General features: G+C 40.9%; 1 protein-coding gene across 4 annotated transcripts in view; it reads right to left on the bottom strand.

The window, feature by feature from the left end:
- The window catches only part of LOC109999884 (cingulin), a 33,698-nt gene that overhangs the window by 1,424 nt on the left and 10,089 nt on the right, over window positions 1–22,185 (bottom strand). The window contains exons 4-21 of one of the 4 annotated variants that reach the window (XM_020655034.3): window positions 21,543–21,679; window positions 16,516–16,596; window positions 15,160–15,257; window positions 13,410–13,490; window positions 13,060–13,206; window positions 11,914–12,049; window positions 10,997–11,562; window positions 7,934–10,240; window positions 7,003–7,218; window positions 6,012–6,227; window positions 5,251–5,466; window positions 3,833–4,048; window positions 2,962–3,171; window positions 2,626–2,682; window positions 2,179–2,358; window positions 1,876–2,037; window positions 1,420–1,518; window positions 1,245–1,305 (exon numbers count right to left, since the gene is read on the bottom strand). In XM_020655034.3, coding sequence (XP_020510690.2) covers window positions 1,245–1,305; window positions 1,420–1,518; window positions 1,876–2,037; window positions 2,179–2,358; window positions 2,626–2,682; window positions 2,962–3,171; window positions 3,833–4,048; window positions 5,251–5,466; window positions 6,012–6,227; window positions 7,003–7,218; window positions 7,934–10,240; window positions 10,997–11,562; window positions 11,914–12,049; window positions 13,060–13,206; window positions 13,410–13,490; window positions 15,160–15,257; window positions 16,516–16,596; window positions 21,543–21,679 — 5,186 coding nt within the window. The remainder of the gene's footprint in view (window positions 1–1,244; window positions 1,306–1,419; window positions 1,519–1,875; window positions 2,038–2,178; window positions 2,359–2,625; window positions 2,683–2,961; window positions 3,172–3,832; window positions 4,049–5,250; window positions 5,467–6,011; window positions 6,228–7,002; window positions 7,219–7,933; window positions 10,241–10,996; window positions 11,563–11,913; window positions 12,050–13,059; window positions 13,207–13,409; window positions 13,491–15,159; window positions 15,258–16,515; window positions 16,597–21,542; window positions 21,680–22,185) is intronic. The other 3 variants (XM_065953713.1, XM_065953714.1, XM_065953715.1) reach the window with 3 other exon arrangements.

Raw genomic sequence — 22,185 nt, 5'->3', positions numbered from 1 at the left:
ATTCAGAGCCATAGTTGGATATTAGATACTGCCACCATCTTGACGTCCAGCCCCTTACACTTCACAAAACATATATACTACACTTATTTTTAAAACGGCAAAAATCCCAAAAGATCAGCAAAATCCACAACAGGACAGTTTATTGTGTCGGTACAGGACAGACAATTACAGTAACAGAAAGTTCAACAACTCTGGTGTGACTCCCAATATCCTCATACTCCGAGCGCGCCGACACCGTTCGCTGACACTCTAGTCAATGATTGTGTAATCCCAGCAAGCGGCACAGAGCGTCTCCGGAGCGTGCCAGAAATGCCGCTACGCTCTGCTCTATTTCAAATGAGCCGCGAGTCTATTTTCAACAAAACCTGCTGCAATCACACGTCAAGCTGGACAGAATAGAACGACCCGTACAGGAAGTAAGAAAAGGAAACGCACAGAGCGTCCGGTCAATTTCAAAATAAAACACAATATACGTACTCACGATTTTATGTTCCATCACTTGATCAACATCGACAAAACAGGCACCAAATGAACAACAGAGCAACCTCAGAAAGACAAAGCTCTGCGGAAATTGACCCAGTGGGGCGCCGTCTGACGAAGCAAAACTGTGGCGCTGACAGACCATGGCACACATGGAGTATGTGGAAATAAGGAGTTAGTGTTTGTCACAGTTCCTCTTCTACTCTGCTTATCTGTGGAAAACAGTGCCTCAGGAGCCTTTGTTATTAGAGCTGTCAATCAAGTCATTTTAACCCTTATTATAGCATCAAATAACCAATTAAAACGTAACTTCTCAGAAAAAAATGAACTCTTTGACATAAATAAGCACGATAACAGCTAAATTGAAATAAAACGTTATTAATGAGTATTTTGATTTCATAGTTTGACCCATCTGTTAACATGGAGGAGGCAGAGCTTATGACTGACACCGCAAATAGCCTGTAGGGGGAGCTCCAAATGTTTTAGCTTCACTTCTTGGGGAGCTGTCATGTTGTCCATCTTTTCATACAGTCACATATGTGAGAGATGATGATCTCCAACAATGCATTCTGACAGGGACTGAAGTAGCTGCTTATTCCATTTAAATGTATTTGGATGGTAGTAACGCCCAAAGAAGACCCTCATTTTTTTCTATGTGTGATATTTAATTGCCATAACTGGATTTCCTTTAAGTATAAAAACAATGTATCATTAAAAAACCCCGCTGTGTACAGTCAGTGTGTTGTGTGGTTGGTGATTCTTACCCTTCACAGGTGGTGCAGGTAATCTCCTCCTAAACTGTCTGGATGAGTCCAGGGTGACAGGCTGCGGAAGATGCAGATGAAACATGAGGGTTTACTTGTATACATAAACAAGCTCTTGACATCATGTTGATGCACTCTAATGATAAGATGTGTATAAGGTATACAGGTACAGTACCATCACTGGGATCGTCCTGGCCTTTGTGGGGCGAGACTGTGTGTCCACATTGAGCCCTGCATTCTTCAAAGCCGCAATTCTGGCTGAGATGTCACAAATCTAGAGAATGACAACACAAACAGAATCATTGTTTCAGATATGATTTCATAGTTTTTTTAAGGGTCTATTCATTTTTTGGGCTTTTGCCTTGCATGCCTCCTGTGCAGATTCCAGATTGAGTTAATACTTAGATGTTCTTTTTTACAGATACACCATCAGGGTCAAATCACAGCAGAAGCCAGAGTGAGAAATTAAACCAAAGTATCCATCAGAGTAGAGATTTTAATCATGTCTTTCCATCAAAAAGCATCCTGTATTTTTATGTACAAATCAAAGCCTCACAAAGCTCACACACATGGCTTTAGGCGCGTTGTTTCCACAAGCAGCACAAAAAAATGATTCAGCTCTTCAGCTCACCTGCAGATCAGACTGTTGAACTTTGGCAGCTGCTGAGGCCACCTGCTCCTCCAGGAAGGACAGCTCCATGTCTGACGTAGATCCACTGATGCTCCTGGCGCACTCCTCCAGGTCACCGAGCTCTGCCTCCAGACTGTAAACTGATCCCGCTGCCACGTACACCTGCAGTCCAACACAAGGTTCCTTTCGAAATGTAGAACTTTGACTAAATGAAACCTGTGTTTTTGTTACATAAAGTCAACTCCCCTCAAGCGTAACCTTATAATAATCACAAAATGTAAAGTGACATGGAGCTGGACTTACGTTCTCCTCCAGTTTGGAGAACTGCTGGTCCAGTTTTCTGGGGTCAGTGTTGGGGGGCAGTGAGGGGGTGGAGGACCTGAGCTTGTCTCCTCCCTTCACTCCATGCAGCAGGTCTTCAGTGGTGTTTAGCACCTTCAGGACCTCGGTGGTGATGGTCCGCAACTGCACTGCAGAGTACCTCTGCAAGACACAGTCAGACAGGCATGAGTTTTAGAAAGAAGTGAATCTGGGAAAATGTCAATAACAGATCCAGCTGTTTTGATTAGCTTATTGATCTATTGAGGAAGAGCCTTCACTGAGCCTTCTTCAATACATATTAGTGTAACCTGAACACATGTATAAATTACAACATTATATTAATCATGTCTAAATAACAATAATATCAAGGCAATGCCAGAAGCAAGAATAAATTAAATGAAGATGTGTCCTCTAAAATCAAGCTCTCACCTGCTCCAGCAGAGTCGATATGAACTCTAGAGTTTTGCATATGTCCATGTCACTATCCTACCGTACACGGAGAAAAGCACAGAGGAAGAGAAGAAAAGCAGAGTAACAGAAACAAGAAAAGAAATCCAGCACCAAGGAGAGTTGTTAAGAGTTTGGTTGAAATGCAAAGAAAAGTTTAAAAAGAGAGTGGGTGAAAACATCAGCGGGCAGCTCATTCAATGGACTGATCCCGGGATGATGATGTGTAAGTTTAAAAAGATTTTTTTCTACACCATAAATAATTCATTTTAACTCCTGACAACCAGCTAGCAGTTAAGAAAACTTAATCTTACTCACCATTTGAATCTCCTCTGGTGTCTGTAAAACATCATCCAGAGAAGACCTCCTGCTCTGATCTTTTTTGTATGTTTTCTTTCCTTTAGTTTCCTCCATCCTTTCCTCTGTGACGTCACTCTGTGCCTCCATCATCTGTAGCATGGAGGAGACTTTTCCTCCTTTGTCCTGTTTGTCATCATGCAGTCCTATTCTTTGCGCTGCAGAGTACCTCTACAACACACAGACACACAGGCAGGGTTTTGTCTGAGGCTCGCTCAGTTCTTTGTAATACCTGAATGTGTGTAAGTTTAGAACAATATGTTTCTGAATCACAAATAAAAACGATGGAAAAGAATAATCTGACTGCAGCCCACGATAGCTGCGGTTGGCTATCAGCTGTTCATATCAGACCACATTAACTGACATTTGATCATTTGAGAATAAAACAAGCTAGCTGGACACAGGGCCTAAGTGTAAAAAACATATGTTTCTTAAGTTTGTAATTAATTAATTTTACTGACACCTACCCAGCAGCAGTAGTTTCAGGCATTAAAAAAGAATACAGAAATAGTCAATCTTCTCATAAAGAAGCACCAAAATCATTTATGTCTGTTTCATGAACCAAGAACTCCTATAGGAGCTTTAATAAGCACTCTATTTGTTTTTACAAATATAAGCAAACATACCGGACCTGATGAAGCTCTAGCTGCAAAACCCTTGAGTGTTTCAAAATGTGTTTATCACCATTTAATTTAACCTTTCATTTTTTGCAATAATGCTATTTTCATTACAAATGTTGCATCACTTTGTTTTTAAGCTATGTTGGTGAAAGATTTTGGCATGCAATAGAGTTAAAGCTTCTAGGAGTTGTAAACAGAAGACTCTTACTCACCATTTGAATCTCCTCTGGTGTCTGTAAAACATCATCCAGAGAAGACCTCCTGCTCTGATCTTTTTTGTACGTTTTCTTTCCTTTAGTTTCCTCCATCCTTTCCTTGGTTTCTGTGACATCACTCTGTGCCTCCATCATGTGTAGCATGGTGGAGACTTTTCCTCCTATGTCCTGTTTTTCATCATGCAGTCCTATTCTTTGCACTGCAGAGTACCTCTACAACACACAGACACACAGGCAGGGCTTTTCATATGCTCATCTTTTTGTAATTCACAAATTTCTTTGTGATGAACGGTCTTCACCATGTTTCTCTAACGCTGACATGTGTCCCTAGTCTGTCTACAAACCCCCTAATTATGAGAAAAGTCCATCCTCTCTGTTTTTTGCCTGCTCCACTTTTCAGAAAATGTGTGCTCAAACAGGCCGTTTGGAGATTTTCCCTTCATGACATCACAAAGGGCAGTAACCCCTCCCCCAAGTGGGTGACACTCCCACAGCTAGGTGTTTGTTCTGCCCTCTGAGTCTGCCTTCTCATCCTAAACAATACAGCATGGTGCAAGAAAGGCCAAGCAACCAAAGCCCTTCCAGTGAGGGGGCGTGGTCAGACACAGCTCATTTACATATTTAAAGGTACAGACACATAAACAGCCTTTTCTGAGCAGGGCTGAAATAGAGGGGTTTATAGACATGATCAAATACAAGATCAGAGTGGATTTAGAACAAGAAACTTCACACAAATGTTTTGGGGAGCTCTGATATTTAGTTTGAACTTGAAATGGAGGATAATATGTCACCTTTAAGTCCCAACAAGGAGCTTCATAATACATATAGACAAGGCTTGATCGCTAACTTTGTTAAGTAAGTTGAGCAGGTTATATCAGTTATACAGTGGTATGTAGGTTTTTCATAATCAGCCCGAGTAGCTGCTGTTGGCTACCAGCTGTTCATATCAGACCAAGTCAACTTACAGCTGATCATTTGAGAATAAGATGGTTTGTAACATCAAGACCCTTGAATGTATAAAAAGCTAGTAAACTTCACATGTTACTTGGATTGTGAAGAAATCAGGGCTAAGTGACAATGTTGTAATGTTACTTCAAAATGCTATTTGTTTTGCACCCAAAAACTCCTCATAGGAGCTTTAATAAGCACTCTGTTTTTGCAAATATAAGCAAACACATCAGACCTGATGAAGCTCTAGCAGCGCAACCCTGGAGTGTTTTAAAATGTGTAGATGTGCAGTTTACCTCGATTAAATGTCACCTTTTATTTGTCGAAATAATTATATTTTCATTACATTCATTACTTGGTTTGAAAGCTATGTTGTTGACTGTTGGTGAAAAACAAGTTTGGCACACATTCAAATTAAACCTTTTTAAACTACATCTAGAAGTTGTAAACAGAAGACGCTTACTCACCATTTGAATCTCCTCTGGTGTCTGTAAAACATCATCCAGAGAAGACCTCCTGCTCTGATCTTTTTTGTATGTTTTCTTTCCTTTAGTTTCCTCCATCCTTTCCTTAGTTTCTGTGACGTCACTCTGTGCCTCCATCATGTGTAGCATGGTGGAGACTTTTCCTCCTATGTCCTGTTTGTCATCATGCAGTCCTATTCTTTGCACTGCAGAGTACCTCTACAACACACAGACACACAGGCAGGGTTTTTCAGATGTTTGCTCTTCTTTTTGTAATTCACATTTGTGATGAACGCTCTTAACCATGTTTCTCTAACGCTAACATGTGTCCATTGGGGGGTTTGTCTGTCTACAAACCCCCCAATGATGAGAAAAGTCCACCCTCTCCATCTTTTGCCTGCTCCACTTTTCAGAAAATGTGTGCTCAAACAGGCCGTTTGGAGATTTTCCCTTCATGACATCACAAAGGGCAGTAACCCCTCCCCCAGGTGGGTGACACTCCCACAGCTAGGGGTTTGTTCTGCCATCTGAGTCTGCCTTCTCATCCTAAACAATACGGCATGGTGCAAGAAAGCCCAAGCAACCAAAGCCCTTCCAGAGAGGGGGCGTGGTCAGACACAGCTCATTTACATATTTAAAGGTACAGACACAGAAACAGCCTGTTCTGAGCAGGGCTGAAATAGAGGGGTTTATAGACATGATCAAATACAGGATCAGAGTGGATTTAGAACAAGAAAGTTCACACACCTGTTAATCTTACTCACCATTTGAATCTCCTCTGGTGTCTGTAAAACATCATCCAGAGAAGACCTCCTGCTCTGATCTTTTTTGTATGTTTTCTTTCCTTTAGTTTCCTCCATCCTTTCCTTGGTTTCTGCGATGTCACTCTGTGCCTCCATCATCTGTAGCATGGTGGAGACTTTTCCTCCTATGTCTTGTTTGTCATCATGCAGTCCTATTCTTTGCACTGCAGAGTACCTCTACAACACACAGACACACAGGCAGGGTTTTTTCAGAGGTTCGCTCATTTCTTTGCGATACCTGAATGTGATGAAAGCAGTTTTGATTGGACCTTTGAGGACGGGGAGATTAGTTTTCTTGAAATCTATCTATACCTTGAAATTTTACTCTTTCATTTTTACTTTCTGAATTTGATTTGCCTTAAACATAAACAATGTTGATATTCATAAATTCTTATGAAGCAGTTTGATTCTAAGAAAAAAGTAGCACAGGAGAGAAACAAGGAAATAAATCCAGCATCAAGTAGAAATCAGCAGCTGGCAGCCCATTCTATGAAGTGATCCTGGGATGATGATGGGACATTTGGAATAATACATTTCAATAGCACAAATGATTCATACATGGAAAAAAAATATCTTAACTCCAAACAAGCTGCTTTATTATACAGACGAGGCTTGTTGGTTAAGTTTGTTAAGAAGGTTGAGCAAGTTGGTTTCTGAAGAGGCTTTCTGAAGCCGAGTGATGACTATCTCCATGTTTGAGATGATTTCTCCACCTAACTTAAGATTAATCTAGAGACAAAAAAACAAACAGGTGAAACTTTGTGATGATTTTGTGCAGTTTATCACCTTTAAATGTAACCGTCCATTTTAAGAAATAATGCTTTTTTAATTGAAAATGTTGCATTACATGGTTTGAAAGTTATGTGACTCTGAGTGAAAGAGTTTGGCAGTCCTTTGATTTTAAGCTTTTTAAACTACATATAGAAGTTGCAAACAGAAGACTCTTACTCACCATTTGAATCTCCTCTGGTGTCTGTAAAACATCATCCAGAGAAGACCTCCTGCTCTGATCTTTTTTGTACGTTTTCTTTCCTTTAGTTTCCTCCATCCTTTCCTTGGTTTCTGTGACATCACTCTGTGCCTCCATCATGTGTAGCATGGTGGAGACTTTTCCTCCTATGTCCTGTTTGTCATCATGTAGTCCTATTCTTTGCACTGCAGAGGAGCTCTACAACACACAGAAACACAGGCAGAGTTTTTGTCAGAGGTTCGCTCATTTCTTTGTAATTCTCAAATTTCTTTGCGATAAAAGCACTTAACCATGTCTTCTAACTCTAATATGTTTCCCTAGTCTGTTTACAAACACCCCCAATTATGAGAAAAGTCCATCCTCTCTGTCTTGCCTGCTCCACTTTTCGGAAATTGTGTGCTCTAACAGGCTGTTTGGTGATTATAAAGGGCAGTAAACCTTCCCCCAGGAGTTTTTCCTGAGGTTCGCTCATTTCTTTGTGATACCTGAATGTGTTGAAAGCAGTTTTGGTTGGACCTTTGAGGACAGAGAAAGAAGTTTGCTTGAAATCTAAAACCTTACATGTTATTTTTGACTATCTTATTTCTCCACTTTCTGAATTTGATTTGCCTAAAGTAGAAACACTTTCAACATGTTGATGTTCAGAAATAATTAGACCGCAGTCTGATCATGATGACTGTTGTACTCTTCAGTTTTGGCCTCAGAGATGAAATATGAGACAATATATCTTTAACATTGCTGCTTTAAATTAAGTCAACACTCAAACGTTGTCCATTTCCAAACACTTAATAATTGAAAACTTCAGTATAGTTAATTGGTTTTTAAGCTATTTTAGTGAAGGAGTTTGGCATACATCAGATTTGAAGCTTCTAAAAATGCATCTAGAAGTTGTAAACAGAAGACGCTTACTCACCATTTGAATCTCCTCTGGTGTCTGTAACCCATCATCCAGAGAAGACCTCCTGCTCTGATCTTTTTTGTACGTTTTCTTTCCTTCAGTCTCCTCCATCCTTTCCTTGGTTTCTGTAACATCACCCTGTGTCTCCATCATCAGACGCATGGTGGAGACTTTTCCTCCTCTGTCCTGTTGCTTGTCGTCATGCAGTCCTATTCTTTGACACAACTGTTTGGCCTCATATGTCTCCAGCATCTCTTTGATGGACATAACTGCAGTCTTTGCTGGAGATCTTATGACCTGTGGATCAGTTTCTTTTCCCTGCTCGTTGTCTTTTCTGCATTTAGCATCTTCACTCTCCTCTTGTTTCTGAATATTTGCCTCTGGGTTTTCCTTCGCATATGATTGTGGAGCATTTTCGCTTGGACTTTCCAATTCCTTTTTACTTTCTGTCTCCTTGGTGTCTTCTGTGCTCTGTGCATCAATCATGAATTCCACATCCAGCTCTACATTCTCCAATCCACTTTCTGCCCCAGTTTGGACTTCTCCGTCTACCTTGACATGCTCCAATTCACTTTCTCCCCCTTTTTTGACTTCCTCGTCCACCTCCACATGCATCAACTCACTTTCGTTCCCTATTGTCACTTCCCTATCCACCTCCATTTGCACTGAACCACTTCCTCCCTCTATTTTGACATTCTCGTCCACCTTTACTTGCGCTTGCTCGCTCACGTTTCCTCCATTTTCACCTGCTTCGTCATTTACCGTCTGTACCTGCATGTCCTCCAGAGTCATCATCAACATGCTGCTGATGATCCTGTCAAACTCTGCGTATTCCTCACTGTTTTCTTCATCTTTTGCCGTCTCCCAGCTTCCCTGACTGCCATTGCTTTCTTCGATTTTATCGTCTTCCTGTCTTGCCCCCGGCTGATTCTCTTCTACAACTTTTATTATCTCCTTGCCCTCTTCCACAGTTTTTAACTCCATCTCTGCCTCTCTTGCCTTTTCAGTGTCTTTTAATACCTCACCCTGCTCTGTGACTCCGTCCTCCTTGCCATCTTTCTTTTCCTCCACTGTTTCATCACTGCTCCCTTTCTTTTTCTCCTCGATTTCATCCCTTAAATCAAACATGTTCACATCCAAATCCTCGAAGGATTCCTCCTTGTCTTGATTATTTCCCTCTGCGTTCTCCCACATATCACTTCCTGTCACTTTGTTTACCTCCTGCCCTGTCTGTCCGACTTTATCCAGATTATCCTCAGTGGAAGAAAACTCAGAAGCACCAACTAGACTGGCTAAATCACGCATGTGAGCGGCCTGGACGGCCTTCTCCGCCCGCAGTTTCCACAGTGCCTCCTCGTCTGTCCCCTCCTCCTCTTCTTCACCTCTGCCCACTCGGTCCAGCTCGTCCTCAGTGGAGGAAAATTGGCTAGCGTTGACTTGATGTGCTAATCGGCACACTTTCAACGCCAGCTCTTCTTTCTTCTCATCCTCCTCCTCCTCCTCCTCCTCCTCCTCCTCTCCAGTCTTCATGTCTTCGTCCAAGAGGCCAACACTGTCTAGCTCGTCCTCCGTGGAGGAAAACTGGTTGGCGTTTACTTGGTAAGCTAATCTGCACACTTTAACCGCCAGCTCCACATTCTTCCCGTTTTCCTCCTCATCTTCTGTCTTCTCTTCGATGCCAACTCTGTCCATCTCGTCCTCTGTGGAGGAGAACTGGTACGCCCGGGATTCTTTTTCCAGCTGACAGAGTTTAAATGTAAAGCCGTTTGTCTTTTCCTCCCTCTCCTCTTTCTGTTCCTCCTCTGTATCTTCATCCTTATCTCCCTCTCCTTCTCTCTCTCCTTCTTCTTCTTCTTCTTCACTCTTGCCAGCTTTGTCTAACTCTTCATCAGTGGAAGAGAAGTACTTGAGCCTGGAATGAGTGATCAGCTTGTTTAATCTGTAATTGATCTCCTCGTCATCTTCTTCATTCCTTTCCTCCTCCTCTTTCTCCTCATCCTCAGTTCTTCCCTCATCCGACTCGACCTCCATCCTTTGCTGCTGCTCATCTTCTTCGTCTTTGTCCTTATCCTCCTCTTCCTCTCTTCGTCCATCATCAACAGCATCTCCATCGACAGCTTCTTTTTCTTCTCCAGTGGATGAGTCATCCACTCGGCCAGCGAGCTGTTCTAGTTTGGCTGTGAGCTCCTGGTCCATCTGATTGGCTACTTGTCCAGTGATGTCAGTCTCAAGTTCCAGTATTTCAGGGGTCGTCATACCTCCAGAGGACAAAGTGTCGGGAGTCAAAGCTTCTGGTGGATGGTTGTCTTTTTTTCTGTTATTCTGTGAAAGATCAAAAACATTTGAGAATCTTGAATATTTTCAAAAAGGTTTCTGGTTAGACAAAACTGATGCAATAAAATACAACGGCTCTGCCATGATTCCAACTTCCATGTGACATGAGATAAACTCAGATGTGTAGATTCTGTGTTAAAAGCTGCGAGGCATTTCCACGATTATGTCCACTGACAGACGACAAGAGTATATGTTTCTAATTATTAGTTTATAATAAATGCACATAACCTTTTTTTTTCAATTTTGAATAATCCTTGCATTACCTCTTTGAATCTGCAATTAATATACAAGTCTGCAAGTTTTCTTAAAGACAACTACAAACGAAAAGAGACATGAAAACTTTCTATAGCCAGGTTGAGAGCCTGAAGTGACACTTCCCCTTCATTGTTAGGTCCAACACATTTTTCTAAACTCATAAACATGAAATGCATCCATTATGTATGGCTGATGTATGGTCCTGTGTGTGTGCTCTCCTAGGAAAAAGGTGTGTCTGTGTGTATCTGTTTCTATGGTATTGTGCAGGGTCCTTTGATAACTATGTGCTTCAGAACCTATTTGTTAAAATATGCTGTATAAATACACAGTAATTGAAATTAATTAAAAACTAAACACTGAATCAGTGCCAGAATTGACAATTTCACATGGTTATGTAAAGTCGTCTTTTTCATCAACCTATCTCTTCATGTCATTTCATCCCATCAGTTTATGTTTTAACGCAATCATAGAAACATGTAATTTATTTACCAGAGAAGACGACTCTTTCTCGCTCTTCTTCTTCTGCTGTGATCTCTCCGCAGCCCCCATGTTCTCTTCCTGTCTGGCTCCCTCCGTGTTAAAGTTCATATCGATGATGCTGGTCCTGCGGGAAGGAGGTCTCCTGATCTCTGCGGGCACCTTCAGTTTTATGACACCCAGCAGAGGTTTGTTTGGCTTCCAGTTCCCCTCAGAGTCGGCGAGCATGATGTCTCTGCTGCTTCTGCGGCCCAACATGGGGGACAGGATCTTGTCTCCGCTAGCTCGGCGGCTCATCAGCGGGGACAGGATCCTGTCGCAGGTGTCCTGCAGATCCATGTTCGAGTCCACCATCTTCCTGTGGACCTCCTGGAGGGCGGTACCCAAAGAGCTGTCCGACCCGTGTTTGATGTCGTTGTCGGAGCCCATGCCTTCGTAGGCGGACACCACTGCAGACTCCCTCTCCAAGGCACTGTAGACCTGGCTCTTCCTCTTCGTCAGCAGGCTGGGACGCGACAGCTGGGCGCTCTGCAGGGCAATCCAGTTCCCATCCATGCTGTGAAGAACTGCGGAGACGCCTTTACATGCAAGTATGCAAGCATACGCACACACGCACAAACACAAATATGTACACACATAACCATATGCCAGAAAAAGTAGAATCAGACATGCTGCAACATAAACAAACACAAACAAACAGCAGAGGCAGGAATTAGCTGACACTGTTTACTGTATCAATGTAAATGTCCTGTTTCACATAAGAACTGAAACAATTAGTCAATTATAGATCAAGTATTCACCACATACCATTCTCTTCAGATAGCAAATAGAACATTTTGATCTTTTATCACTGCCAAAAAAAAAAAAAAGAAAAAAAGACTGGAACAATGACTGTTCAAGTTAAAGAAGCAAAATAAATGTGATCTTACCCGCGTTGTCCAGCCGGTCTACACTCTTCCAAGCTGTCATAGCGGGACCACCGTCTTCCTTCATTGACGCCTTTGAAGAGTCTTGAACCATCCCGGGAGAGTCGTTCTCCAACAGTGAGAAGGCGGAGTGTGATCTCTGAGAAGGGGGCGATATGACAAATACAATTGAGTGAAAGGCTGAAAGTAAGAACTACATCTCTGCTGTGTCACCTGTTCTATCTTCAACGACAACCATACTGCACTCTGCATGGCTGAATTACAAAATCACACATGAACCAGCAGAGGGCAGCACATATCAGCATACAGATGAGAGGATGTGTATGTGCAGAAATCATCACATATTCGTTTTTCTCCTCTGTGATTGAAGATAACTGAATCCTTTATTTCAGTAGGATTGCCTTTGTCACAATGCTACAATGTTCAGGTCCTTCATGTATAATCTCACTGAAGTTAGTATGAATCACTGATAAAAAAAAAGAACCACTGAGAACCACAAACACTGATTAGCTCTCTCATAATAATATCAGATTCTTTTAACAATAATGTGTCAGCAGCATTGAACTGATTGTAGCTGGTAGATGTGGAGCAATGTAAACTTTAAATAAAGTTCGGTACAGTAGAGCAGGCCTATTCAACTGGTGGCCCGGGGGCCAACTCCGGCCCGTGGATGACATCAGACTGGCTTGCAGATCAGTTCTATTTACAATTAAAAAATAAATAACTAATAAACGGGGGAAAACTTGTGGAATGACTGTCATTGTTGCCACAGTAAAGTTTTAAAAACAGCACAGCACTCCCGTTTAATAGAACATCTTTGGTCCTGTGCTTGCAGCCTATCACAAGCTTGTGTTGTTGATGGGCTTTCTGGCAGTATACTGCTGTGGTGGGCTTGCTTGTCTGGCCCCCCCCGGTCCTTAGTTTTCTAAAAAATGTGGAGTTGAGTTGAAATAGAGTTGAATAGCCCTGCTGTAGAGAGTCACATAAAAAATCAATCTGAAGAGATTGATAGATCAGGAAGGAAGGAGAAACTTTAAATCTTTGAACCTGTTTTGGAGCCCTGACCCTAAAAGTGCACGTTTTTTTTTTATCTGTGAAACTTGAGTGATTGTGTTTGTGATGCTTTTATTGTTTGTGTTTGGTTTTTACAAAGAGGCCTGGTTGCTGTTTGACGGAGCTGGTGGCACGATCACTGGCGGACTGATGGTGATGATGAAGGTCAGTGTTGTGTTCAACTGGCCAGTCCTGGACATACTCTGCCCTCATGTCAGCCAAAGTCTTCCTCCGATTAATAATCTAAGAGAGACAGAGACCTGATTAGTACTGCGCACAATACTGCGGTTGTGTTTTATTAAGTTAAAGAGAAATACGTTTGAATGACTAGCGTAATTCTCCATTCAATGGCTTCTCACACACAGTAAATCAACCCGACTGCACACCTCCAAACACTTGCTACTCTCAAAGAAATTCATGCAACAAAATATAGAACTGCCTCTTACTTTTTGCACAATAGTTTTGGCCAGTTCCTCAACGAGCTCCCCTTTGTGCTCTCGCAGATAGTGCGCCTCATTCTGCTTCTCCTAGTGAACAAACACAGAACCAACTAAGAAAGCTATTCAGCACCTCGCACACACAACAACAACAAAAAACCCTGTAAGCTGATTACTCCTCCACGGATACCCCTTCAAGCCGCATAATTGCTGCATTCAGTTCAAAAGCTTTGGGATACTTGCAGAGATTAGTGAAAGGTGAAAGGTTTCTGACATGCTGCAGTGTTTCAAATAAAAGGACAGCAGAACTAGAAATAAACTTGTAGTGTTGAGGTTTTATATATTTGAACAATTGTCTGAAGTTGTGAAGAAGAAGAGCGTTCCATTGGGGTCATTTGTTGTGTCTTCATAGTTATTAAGGTCCTCCTTGTATTGATTTATTTTCTCTTTGACGTTATTTGCTTCCTCTTTGTAGTCAGTTATTGTCTGTTTTTCTTAAGTTTGCCCTTTTTGTCTGTTCATAGTAATGTAGTTCTTTTATGCAGTCTTTTTTGAATGTCTTCAGAGTGATTTAGTGCCTCTTTTTAGTTATTAGTCATCTTTGTTTGTTTAGTTTTACCTCTTTAAAGTTAAATGTTCTTTGTAGTTTTCTTATTTGTAGTCAGTGATTGTCTCTTTACTGTTCATAAGATCTCATTTGTAGTTGCCTTTTCTTCTGTGTGGTTCTGCATGTCTTTGTTGTCCTGCATTTTGTTGTTGTTTATTTGTCTTTGTAGTTGCATTGTGTGTATTTGTAGTTGCATTGTGCCACTTGTAGTTTTTTGTCATGCATTAATGTTTGTTACTGGAGTCGTTTTACAACTAGGCTCTCTTCCAGTCACGGCTTTTATCTCTGTTGACATTTTGTGTCTCCTTGTAGTCGTTTTGTTTTTCTCTTAACTCCCTGAAGTATATCTTTCTTCAGAGATCATGAGCTACAACATTGTAATTGATAACTGCAGTGCCCCCTGCTGGCTATTAGAAACAAAGCCGGTTTGATTCAGCATTAGTTATATTTTGTGTTTTTCTCCAGTCCAAGAGACTCTGGTACTTGTCATAAACAATCTTTGAATATTGGCCGATGCTGACTATCCCAGAGTCTAAAGCTTCCTGTGTAGAGCTTTCATGACGGATGTGTTTAAAGTCCAGTTCCAGTTTTAATGGATTTGTTCATTTATTTTAGGATAGAGTTTGAGTTAGAGCTGAAAACATTGTTGAAGCGTGGAGAGAAGCCGATAGCTCCATGTTTCAAAGTTATGGGTTTGATCAAATGCTGTGAGTTCACTCATGGTTACTCATGTTGTTGAGTTAGGGTTTTTGAGATTTTGAGATTTCACTGTAAAAACAGAAGAAGAAAAAAAAGATGCTGATTCGTTACATTTGGGGGCAAAAGTTTGGCTTGGATGGGTTTGGGATTAAATAGTCTGTCAGTAGAACACAGTGATCTAGAGGGTTTTTTTGTTCTCTGTAATGATCCTCGGGATATAAGCTCTTCTGATTTTCATAATCTGACATAGATAGAAAAAGTAGAAGAGTCAGATTAAGGAGAAACTTGATGAAATGACTGCAGACAGACCATTAAAACAGCTGCATTTAAGCTTATGATTGAAGCCTCTAAAAATATGTTGTCCATGAAATGCTGACACATGAGAAGATTAGCGATCCAAAACAAGAAATACAAATCACAAAGTCTTAATTGAGAATGAATAATGTAAATAACCTGACTGGACGTGTCGAACTCAGCCTTGGTGATGGCCTCATCTAGGGCCTCCTCTGCCACCCGCAAGGCCACAGTGAGTGTCTCTTCCATGCTGTGCTCTAAAGACAAAGAAATGAAATCTTCACTTGTTAATGTTCTTCATTATCTGGGCAATATGTTTTCGTTTCAAAAGGGAGTAATTGCATCCTTAACAAGTCATGTGTCATTAGTCTTCTTTCAGAGACCTGATTGTGTCACGACAGAGTGAAATGATTTTCACACGTTTTAGGAATCAAGCGCTCAATGTCTGGATGAGGGAAGTGCATACGCTTACGTAATAGAAACATAAGCAGGCCTGCAGTTAGTAAAGAAACGCCACATGAGAAACAAGTTGGAGGAGACTGAGCTTGGAGTTGTGTTTCATCACATTATCAACATTCAAAAAGAACAGGGGTGAATTTAGACTTCCTGTCAATCCATTGGTGCATGTTTTGGTGGCTGTTGCCTGCGCTCGTCTGGCTCATCAGTCAACCAATCAATGTACACTTGACACTATGATCCTTTCAAAAACACTTATAAACACAGCTGTACAACAACTCCTGCATTTTTAACTTAATTGTTCCCTCGTTCTTTTAGAACAGGGCTTTGTCCAAATCAAACATACCAGTTTAACATTTTACATTTTCTTACAGAGACTTGTGTATGAGTCTCACATTAGCTTAGCACAAAGAATGAATAGAAGGGGAAACAGCGAGCAGGGCTCAGTACAAAGGTGACTAAATCCAGCCACCGGCGCCTCTCAAGCTCACACACACACACACACACACACACACACACACACACACACACACACACACACACACACACACACACACACGCTGATCTCATTTAATCCGTTAAGGTGGTCCAGTGATCCTCGTTTTGTTAAGTCTGGTTATATTCCAGGCGAGCTGTTTCCCCACGTTTCAAGTCTTCATACTACCTGCTGTAGTTATTGGCTAAATATGAAGCTACTTTGTCCTAATGTTACTCCAGTATTTCCAAAAACAATGCAATGTCTGCTCTAATATCTTTGATAAATCCATGGCTATTACAAAAAAAAAACACTTTTACATCATCTTTCACAGCATCACTTTGTGTGTATATAAAGTTTCATTTTCTGAGATTAGGAAACAAATCTTAATCATGACAAACTGTAGGCTTTAAATACATATCGCCTTTCTTCTTCTCTTGAGTGCACGTTAAATGCTAACCCTAACCCTATGAACATACTGGTGTGTTAACCAAAAGGTATCTCAAAGGTTTTGCTTTGTTGGTTTTTTTGAATGTGTTACCAGAAGATGCATCACATGAAATAAATATGACACGTGTCTGTACCTTCACTTTGTCTGTAGAAGGCTGAGTCGCTCCCGCTGATGCTGCCCTCATTGCAGATACTCTCCTCGTAGGTGCTGCCCTCTGTGCACCCACAGAAACACACATACAAATAGATATACAGAGAAATGTAAACACAGATACAAGAAGAATCAGGTTTAATAAATGGTACTGTCACTTTATCATCAGCATGACTTAAACAGTAGACGGGATATCTGTGCTGTCCTTCAAAATGTACAGTTTGTGATTTGATGTTGCAGCAAAGAGTTCAGTCGCACAGTTGACTTGCCCTTTCCAACCCTGAGCCCTGAGCTCTTTGCATGTCATGTAAATATTCATGCAACAATGCAGCCGTTTGTGGTTATATAAGTGCATTAGAGCGACCTCACTTGTGGCATTACCAGGAGACCTTTATCTGTGCGCTGCGCTCGCTGGTCACTTCACACACAGGGTCACTTCTGATCATTTTAAGGGGAAAGGGGACAGGATTTAAACCAAGTAATATTTACCTCGCTCATTTTGCAAACACACGCAGAATCTCGTTGTAAAACCCCTGCATGTAAGCAGAAGTTCACCGATGGGACAGATCGTTTAAATGAAGACAAAATGAGGGTATTCTGTGTCATTTTAGGAGCTTGTGTTGACCCCTGACATTTTTTGAAAATGAGTGTGGAGGCCTTTTTGTCCCAGAACAGGAACATTAAAGAGACTTGAGACCAATAGAGCTTTCTGTTGCACAGCAGCTAAAGGTCATAGTTACCCTGAATGCACTATTACACCCCCTGAACCAAGGTGAACTGACTGTGGCATTAACTTAGTATCTGTTAATCTGTGTTTTTATGTGTATCATAAAACTGACATGATGTGTGAATCATGGATAATGATAATGGTGTCATTTTCTACAGAAGCTCACATCAGAATACTACTCAGTATTTTTAATACCGGATAACAAATGTTAAACACATTCATGAGACTGAAGGATTTGGAGTTCATACAAAAAATATCAAACAGCACGCACATCCGAAAACGTAAGTACTGTGTGCTTAAAAAAAACGGAAGAATATGGAATCAGAGCCGATTCCGAAGTCTGAGAATCATTATTTTATGTACTATTTTTGTCAGTACATATTTCAGGATCTACTCCATTCATCTGTGAGACTGGCTGAATTTCTTGTTGCTCCATTTGACATTCTACTGAGTTAAAGAGCTAGCATTAGCACTTAGCAGGGAGGGACCGATTAGCCCAAAAATATATATATATATTTTTTTTTTTGGAAGTTCTTAATCTATTTCAAATCTCAAAAGACAAAAATCTTGATTTTTACAAAAAATATTTTTTTCCCCACCTCTATTGAACAGGAAGCTTAACTGTCCACTGATGCTGAAGACAACACAATACAACACAACTGCTCCCACACTCCCTGAGTTAAACCTATAAATATGAATTAAGGATATAAACACAATGTTAACCTAAAAACAGTAAATATAAACTGGTCACTTAAGCTATTAAAATGTGAGGTAATGTGTGATTCCTATAACACACAGTTTAAAGTAAATCTTGATCAAACATGCTCTTATTTGTAATTGTAGTACTGCAAATTTGATAACAAACACAAAACACAATTTTCTTCATGTCTTCCGTGTTTTTTTCTCTCAACATCCTGGGATTGCGTCCCTAAAGAGCGAGGGTCTTCTCATACCTGAACACCGTCACGAGGTCTGAAATACTTTAACAGCTGTAGGATTAGTTGCCTGGAACTTTTGCACACATTCATTGTCCTCTCTTGGTGATTTGTTGAGACTTTAGCGAGCATTTGATTTTTTTTATCCAGCACAATTATGCAGTCACAGTTTTAATTTGTCTAATTATTGAATACCTGCTAAACTCACCACATTCTAATCAGCCTCTGACTTTATGTTTAGTGGTAATAAATTAGTCTCAGCAGCTAGATTATGAAACATATCTGCTCTATATCTCAGCCTGTCTGCAGTGTCTTTGTTTGACATTATTCTGCACACTTAAGAATCTCGTATTTTCATCTCGTGTTTGATGCTCCTTGTGATTTTCTTTTACTTATTATTGCCAGTCCTGTGTGTTAGGTTTGTATTTATGTTGCATCATGTTGCACTGAGCTGCATGTTTCTTTTTGCACTATTGCTCCAGACAAATATCCCCTCAGGGACAATAAAGTACATCTAATGTAATCTGAATGAAGCCCAGGGCACATCCCTGACTGAGAGCTGTCTCATTGAGCTGCTGGCATGGCTGCAAACTTGTTTTGTTGTGTTTGTTGATAATTTTTTTCTTTCTTCATGCAAGAGAAAAGAAAAGGGAGTCAAATTAAAGCCAAACCGTATTCATTTATGTTTCTTTAATCAGTGATCAGCTCTCATTTTCTCTATGCGTATACTGCTACTCCAGGGGACTTAGTCACTGTGTTTCCCTCTCCAGAGGAGGATGTCTCTGTTGCTGCTTTGTAGTAGTTTCTTGAGGCTTAATGTTTCACAGCTGCAAAAATCTCACACTAAATGACTTAGTTTGGAGAAGAGAATGGCTTTAGAATTTGAAATAAATAAGATACTTGTGTGATACCCTTTGATTAGGGCACAAGTATCTTCTGTTTATGTCAAACTCCAAATTCTAATTCTATTCATTCAGCCCGTGTTGTTCTTGTACGAGGCAATGTTAGCAGGTTCCTCATGGTTCAGACTCTGCAGATCGGATTTGGCAGCTGATTAAACACGGCTGGGTGAAAAACAAATTAAAACGTGTGATACTGTGCAAACTGTGCAAAAGAGTGCATGTGAGGAATACGATTGTGAGCGGTGGCCTGATGGTGATCATCCCACATCAGTCATCCTCCCGCAGGGGTCACAGTGCTGCATCATCTGCAGCCAGCGACCCCCCACTCCATGAAACACTTGTAATACTCTGAAATCCCTCGTCCTTCAATCAGATCAGAAGGACTGAACTAATGGCCCCGAGGATGCACTCCTCTGCCTCAACTCTGACTAGACGAGCGGGATGGAGCATATGCTGCTGGGTGAACAGTGTTATTTAAGCACTGAGGAGTACTATGAATACATTTTCAGCCCGGATAGCTCCAGTGAAGCTCACAGCTCTGACTGTATTTGTGTTTAATCTGTGTAGGATTGTTCAAAGTCCCCTTATGGAAAGAATGAAGGAAATGACTGAAACAGCTTTTCTCTTGAAACTAGTTTGTGTCATTGAACAAAATACACACTCTGAAATATACTCACTTCCTGCAAAATCAGATACCAATTCAACGTAAACAGTATGTAAAATCCACCACCAGGGGGCTCTCAATCAAAACAATAACAAAACATGATGTCGAAGGCTGGCGGGGAATCATGGGAGTGATTCTCTCTGCTACACCCCCCTCCGACCCCCCAGGTGAAAATGACTGTAGTAAAGACGAACAGGACTGACCTTGAATCTTCTATTGTTTCTATGAATTTAAGTCACTTTTGGGAACAAGCTGCAAACCCCAAACTGGCACATCTTCGCCTCCTGAAGTTGATGTGGGTAATATCTTAGCTAGCAGCTGGATATTTACAAATACAACGGACACGGGGCAAGATATTCTATTTTTCATCTATTTCTCAAGACAAACCCTTTCTTTAAGTAAGCTCTGATCTTTTCCTGTGTTTTGGTGACTGATAGGATCTACTGCTGCTAAATGCTCTTTCTCTGATTGCTTGTTGTGAACGTTTTCCATCTGCTGTTTGCTGCTGAAAAGCTTGTGCACATTGAGTTTTAAGAATTTTTACTGCAGCTGCCAAAAACCGGTACAATGGACCTTTATATACAGAGATTCTGTAATAATACTGAATAAAAGCCCCACTGTTACGCCACCTTTGTTTTTTTATACATAGAACAAAACAATGGATGCATGCAACAACCCCCACTCTGTGATTTTACACAATGTGCTAAAGGGTCAAAATCAGAGCACCTTTGACATAATACTCAATTATTATGATACCAACCTTCATAAATGCAGGCAAACAAGATAATGAGGCTTCGCAGGCTGTTGGCTAGAGTTGTGCAAAAAGAAGTGAACATACTTCATTTACAATTTAATTTAAAATTCAAGTATAAATTGGCAGTAGTGAAGTCTGTCATTTGTACAAACCCATACGTGTCACGATAAACAGATCAGTTCTTAAACCGGCCACTAGGCGGTGGGTCTGTAATGTGTTTAATATTGTGTTTTATTCATGTCATATTTTTTCGCACCCTGATTGGTGGTTAGAGATTCCCTGGAAAATATTCTCAAGATGCGCAGTACAAGAAACGTTGTGATGCAAAATGACCTTAAAGTTTGATTCGATAATACCACAAAAAGCACCGACTCCAGGGGTCTCTAATGAAAAATGAAAAAAAAAATGTGACTCTGGCAGGAACAGGAGTAATCTAATTTAGTTATATGAAAAAAAAGCGAAGCGGGAGCTTAATCCTGTTTCACTCTGCTCCTGCTCTACACTGTGATGAGGCAGGAAACTGCAAAAATGCACATACATATACACACAAGGAACGTACACTAATGTTGCTATATACGGTTGTTTTTTTTTCAATGTGTCCTCGACATCTTTATCTACATCCATATGGACGAAGTGCTTTCACACCGCATCGATCACAACTACCCATTCCACGAGGGGTCAAGTTGGGGTCAAGTGTCAGGAACACATCAGACATGTGTGGAGGAGCTGGGGATCTAACGCCCTTCCAGTTGAGGGACGTCTGACTCTACCACTGAGCCACAGCCGCCCCTCTGTCTACAGTATTCAAGGACAAGGCTTGTTGACAAGATCTTAGCGTCACTTATTAAAGAACATCTAATTCTTCTAGAACATTTCCGAGTAAATTGACACACAAACACTGACTTTTCACTTTCTATCCAGTTAAAGTTAACCTTTACGTATGTCAGACTACTGTTGAGAAACACATGAACATGATTTGTCTACTGCCACCAGAGGAGAGAAATGAGGTTTGAACAGAGCGGTGTTACCTGTAAGCTCAGAAAGTGTACTGTGCTCCACCAGGTGCTTCCTGTAAAGAGTCTTCAGCACTTTGGCACTGCCGAACCTCTTGAAGCGCGTCTTCACATTAGTGTAGAACCACTCCAGGTTCTGTGTCTTCAACAACCTGGAAAAGACAAACAGAGATCCATTTTGACTTTTAAAACATGTATATCATTCTAATCTATTTTTAATACTTTTCATATAACACAGCACACAGAATGAAAAACAAACAGGTGTCAGTCCATGCAGTTATTGTTGACATTAAATGATGACGCTACAGCTCTGAGTACTAACCTTCTGATTAATACTTCAGTTCACTTCTTACTGTATTTGGGCTGCACAATGAATCACGCTACGAGCATTAACAATAAACACATCACCAAAGTCTGAATTTATCGCAGCGAATAAGAAAAGTTATTTCATTCAGTGCAAACAAGCAAACCATGCTTCCACACTCAAAATGGATACACGTTTATCTTTCAGATGGATTGTAAACGTCATGCTTCACACTACTGAAGGCACACAAAGCTCAAGCTGGCTACTTTTTGAAAATTCAGTGGTGCCAGAAACTGGCTTTTGGATTTGGATTGAGAAGGGACATGAAGTCAAACACAGTTGTTGACACTGACA

This window comes from Labrus bergylta, chromosome 4 (assembly GCF_963930695.1).
Source record: "Labrus bergylta chromosome 4, fLabBer1.1, whole genome shotgun sequence".
In the NCBI taxonomy this organism is placed as follows: Eukaryota; Metazoa; Chordata; class Actinopteri; order Labriformes; family Labridae; genus Labrus; species Labrus bergylta.
This window is presented reverse-complemented; position numbering and strand designations above follow the sequence as displayed.